The sequence below is a fragment of the Pagrus pagrus genome (genome assembly GCF_965226575.1).
Source record: "Pagrus pagrus genome assembly, contig: HAP1_SCAFFOLD_320, whole genome shotgun sequence".
Taxonomy (NCBI): domain Eukaryota; kingdom Metazoa; phylum Chordata; class Actinopteri; order Spariformes; family Sparidae; genus Pagrus; species Pagrus pagrus.
This window is the reverse complement of record NW_028175143.1, coordinates 35,001-40,236: the sequence shown is the minus strand read 5'-3', so window position 1 is coordinate 40,236 and position 5,236 is coordinate 35,001. Positions and strand designations below refer to the sequence as shown.

Sequence of the window (5,236 nt, the reverse complement as noted above, 5' to 3'; positions counted from 1 at the left end):
TATCAGTATTACTCAGTATTATCAGTATTATCAGTATTACTCAGTATTATCAGTATTACTCAGTATTATCAGTATTATCAGTATTACTCAGTATTATCAGTATTACTCAGTATTACTCAGTATTATCAGTATTATCAGTATTATCAGTATTATCAGTATTACTCAGTATTATCAGTATTACTCAGTATTATCAGTATTATCAGTATTACTCAGTATTATCAGTATTACTCAGTATTACTCAGTATTATCAGTATTACTCAGTATTACTCAGTATTATCAGTATTACTCAGAGTCGGATTTGATGCTGTTTTACATTTTTTTTAGCTTTGATCAAAAGCTGAAAGCAGCAGAACCACAGAGCAGCTACTCAGCCTGTGTGACCGAGATGTTATGAACTGAAACAGCACGAGCACATTTAAATCCACACAAATAATAAATGTTTCAACATTTTTCTGAAGCAAAATATTAATAAGAATAAAGAACAGATTTTATTTTTTGATCATGGGGGAAAAACGTATATTTCTACGTCTATTTCTGTAATTATACGACATATCATTCAGGCTGACTTTGTGTATGTGGACATTTAGGTATGCTTGTGTAATAATACATTTCAAAATGTGTAAAAGTAAGAAAATAAATATTAAAAGAAATGAACCAGCCCCTGAACCGGTGTAACAGCTGACGGCTGATGTATAAAATGATCATTTGTAATTTAACGGCGTCGTTGAGCAGAGCCTGCGGCACTGTGTTGAAATCCTCGTCTATTTCTAAGCGTCTGGTTGGCTGTTGAAGCGGTGGAGAGAGTTTGTTGGACTGCAGCAGCTCAGAGAGCAGAGGAGGAGGAGGAGGAGGAGGAGGAGGAGGCTTCACTAAACATAGAACGAGTGTTCTCCGCCAACATCTACAACCAAACTCAGCCATTTCCACCAATCTGCTCCCTGCATAGACTACACCTCCGGCTATTCCTCTGTTCCTCCCTCCATCCGTCGCTCTCAGAGGTCAGCTTTCAGAGGAATATCTCCCCGTGTCAATGAATATTAAAGCGGCAGCTGTGTGGGAGGAGAGGTGAGCGGGGTGAACGCCGAGAGGATTCATTCACATCACCCAGCCTCCATTTTTACTTTTCAGGCAATTAAAATTCATCCTTCACATGGCTGGAAAATGGAGATGATTGTGAGGTCAAATGTGGACGGAGAAGAGCTTTTAAATGCATGTTTTAATTTTAATGAGCGGTGATGTAGATTAATGTGTCTCGAGTGTAGAGGAGGACGTATGGAGAAGTTTGCTTCTGTTGAAAACCAGCAGAGCAGTAAGATTAATGGTTTAGATCACACTGACCTTTCAAACCAATCACGTTGTTTCATTCTAATGAAACCAAACGTGTCAGCTTGAATAAAGATTACAGATTCAAACTGTCAGAGTCTGAACAGGAGAGAACAGAATGGATTACAACTTTCAGGAGAAGTTACATGTAAGACAATCAGCTGAAATCTCCAACAGCAATCAATAAATCAAATGTTCTGACGAATAACAAAAATCCAGTGACTGCAGCTGATTTATTGCTAAAGCTATTAGCGAGCTAGTGACACAAGAATGGCAGAGAAAGTGCAGGCAAAGTTTCCCAACGCTAACAAGCTAGCTTGGCAGCGGTGAGTCCCAACAACAGCCATGTTGTTTATATTTATTATGCTGTTTTCATACATGTGAGTGAGATATGAGGTCGTTCAGCAGCTAACACAGTTAGCACAAAGCTAACATCCACAGCAGAGAGCAGTAACAGACTGAGGTACGCTCATGACGGCAGTTTTGCTCGTGTTAAAGTGACTGAGATATTTAAGTTTTTCATTTATGTATTTATTAGACAAGAGATCTCAGAGAGCTCGTTGAATGTAGCGAGCTAACCGCTAACACATCTCCCAGCTGGCGAGCGAGAGCCGCAGGGCAGTCAGCGTAGTCCATCAAAGTATTACCTGGATGCAGCGGCTTCACTCAGGTGAGCTTCAGGTGGTCAACTGCAGTACTGCAACTAAACTTACTAATCTTGCTTTATTATAGTTTTTATTTTCTTGCTCGTGCACTTTTTTAAATGTCTCTTCAACTGTGATTCTGCTGTTTGACCTCACAGCTGCTCACTGTCCTTTCATTTTGTTCTGTGCGGCTCAGACTGGACCAGTCTGCAGTCCGTCCTGCAGGGAAAAGCCCGTCTTTAACCCACTGCAGAGCTCCGACGGAGACACAAAACAGACACTTTGTGCTGCTAAGAAGACATTTTTCTGACAGCAGTCTCTGCAGCTTTCCATGAGATGAACACGGCCGCCCGACACCAACGAGACAAGTTTACAGCTTCAGACGAGGCTGCGAACGTCTCTGCAGAGACACATCTGTCTGCCCGTCTGTGTGTCCCCAGTCTGACTGGTACTGATCCTGCAGCGGTCCTGCGTCCTGTTCCTACACCTCTCTGCTGTGTATCTGTGCTGCCTGCCAATAAAAACCCTGGAAATGAGCAGATTGTGTTTGCTGTGTTATGAAATCAAAACAACGTTCAGCTTATTTTCAGCTCCAGATAACAATAATAAGGACGGAGCCGCGGGCAGCACAGACCGAGGTGTGACCGGGTTCTATAAGCAGCAGAAAATATGGAGAAGAAATGAAATATTTATCAGATTCCTGCTGCTTATGCTTATTATTAACATTATTATTATTACAGAGTCGCTGCCCGTCTGTCTGTACATGTGGGTGTTTACAGCAAGGATCTGTTTTACTCAAGTACTGTACACATCTGAAGTACAAGTACTTTTATATGTCCTCACCCCGTTCTGATGGAAAGTCTCCAGAAGCCCCGAGAGCCCAAACTGATCTGAAAAGATAATATTTACACGCTGCTTGAATCTGAAGTCTTCACTGTAGCTGCTAAGCTAAAAGCTAAACGCATCAGTCTAGAGTAGGAACACGAGCTCGACCGCACGTCAGAGCATTAAATCTGGTCTCCTCAGATCAGGTCGTGATCTCTGTGATCACAGCAGACGAGCTGCATGGAGACATCTGATGTTTCTTTGGTTGTTTTTCCGTTTTAAATCCTTAAAAAAGATGCTCCTCACATGTGCAGAACTTGCATGAGAAACATCATGTTTTTAAGTTTTCTTCAGTATCACAGTGATCCAGTGATGGTTGTCTGTACATCCACAGGTTCACTGCTAACAGGAAGTGCTAACAGCTAATTCGGCAAAGTTTTAATGTAGTTTTAGTGTTTTTTTCCAGCTGCTTCAGGTGTTCAGCAGAACGCTGCAACTCTGTTTTACTGTGAAGCTCCAGAAATGTTCTGTGGACTACGAGACTTCACCTGACTTTATATCATCAGGAGGAGACGATGGCTGAGCCTGACTTTATATCATCAGGAGGAGACGATGACTGAGCCTGACTTTATATCATCAGGAGGAGACGATGACTGAGCCTGACTTTATATCATCAGGAGGAGACGATGACTGAGCCTGACTTTATATCATCAGGAGATGATGGCTGAGCCTGACTTTATATCATCAGGAGGAGACGATGGCTGAGCCTGACTTTATATCATCAGGAGGAGACGATGACTGAGCCTGACTTTATATCATCAGGAGGAGACGATGGCTGAGCCTGACTTTATATCATCAGGAGGAGACGATGACTGAGCCTGACTTTATATCATCAGGAGGAGACGATGGCTGAGCCTGACTTTATATCATCAGGAGGAGACGATGACTGAGCCTGACTTTATACCATCAGGAGGAGACGATGGCTGAGCCTGACTTTATATCATCAGGAGGAGACGATGGCTGAGCCTGACTTTATACCATCAGGAGGAGACGATGACTGAGCCTGACTTTATATCATCAGGAGGAGACGATGGCTGAGCCTGACTTTATATCATCAGGAGGAGACGATGACTGAGCCTGACTTTATACCATCAGGAGGAGACGATGGCTGAGCCTGACTTTATATCATCAGGAGGAGACGATGGCTGAGCCTGTGTATGTGTCCTCTGTGACAGTAAATTTTTCACCATTTTCTGACATTTTATTGACCAAACAATTAATCGATCAGTCCAGATGATAACTGACAGATGAGCTGCAGTCCTTCATTTAAATGTGTCATGTTGAGGTCCGGTGGAGTTTTAAAAGGATGAACTCTGAACTGATCTGAAACACGCTGAGCACTTTGCAAAGATGAAGCAGTGAAACATTTACTGTACCGACTACAGGTGAGACAAAACAAGACGCAGTCAGAGCTGATAGCTGCACAACATCTCCACATCTTCAGGAGCTCAGTCCTCATTCACATTCAGTAACAATCAACCTGAAGCTACGTGCTCGGAGGTAAAGAGAGAAACACTGGATTTGTTTGGAGATGGACGACAGGACCTGACGAGTGCAGCCGACAGGAAACACAAACTGTTCAATCTGTTGCTTTCTTTCTTTCCTTCACTTTCCAAAGAGCCGTAAGAGCCTGCAGTGATTTTAAACATGAATAAGCCAATTTTCTCTCCATCCTTTCTCCTCTCCTCCGCAAATAGAAACACTAGAAAGCAGTCAGAGACCTATGAGCGATTTTAAAACATTCATGCAGCCATTTTCTCTCAGCAGAGGAGGCAGCCGCTCTCAAAGACGCCAGTCATTTTCTTTTTCTTTCTTTCTGTCGTCTCTTTGCTCTTTTGTATTTCTATTTTTCTTTCAGCAGCACAAACAAACACGTCTCCTCTCTCTGCGAACCAGAATCTCTCCTCAGATCGACCAGCAGCTCCTACCTTCTTCAGCTGTCCGCTCCGGGTTCCCACGAACACCACCGTGTGTTCTCCGTAGGTGTAAGCGGCCACGGCGCCCATGCCCTCAGTCCGGTCCTCATACAGCGGGTTCCCCTCGATCACCCTCAGGCCTCCCAGCGGCTGGTTCAGCACCAGGCCGCAGAAGTCGTCTCCGATCTGCTTCGGCTGTGGACAGAAGAGGACAGAGGGAAGATTAACACCACTGCTCCTTTAAATGAGATAAATTAAATAAAACAAAACCTAAATTAAAAAAATCCCCCGTCTGTCAGTCAGTTAACATTTCCTGTGGCTTTAAATATCAACTCAACAGACTGAATCATAAAACACAAGTGTCATAATGGTAGTTCAGTCCCCACATGGTCATATAAATAAAATGACTCTCCAGCATATTTATTTGTTTCACGTGGGAAACTACAGTCTGTGTACGATATGATCTAT

At 43.1% G+C, this 5,236-nt stretch overlaps 1 protein-coding gene across 1 annotated transcript in view; it reads right to left on the bottom strand.

Annotated features, from left to right (window-relative positions):
• Nucleotides 1-4,780: 4,780 nt before the first annotated feature.
• Nucleotides 4,781-5,236, bottom strand: part of LOC311254099 (plexin A3-like) — a gene marked incomplete at its 3' end in the record, with an annotated part of 29,359 nt that continues 28,903 nt past the window's right edge. Inside the window, exon 6 of the mRNA XM_084384506.1 lies at nucleotides 4,781-4,963. Coding sequence (XP_084240632.1) covers nucleotides 4,781-4,963 — 183 coding nt within the window. The remainder of the gene's footprint in view (nucleotides 4,964-5,236) is intronic.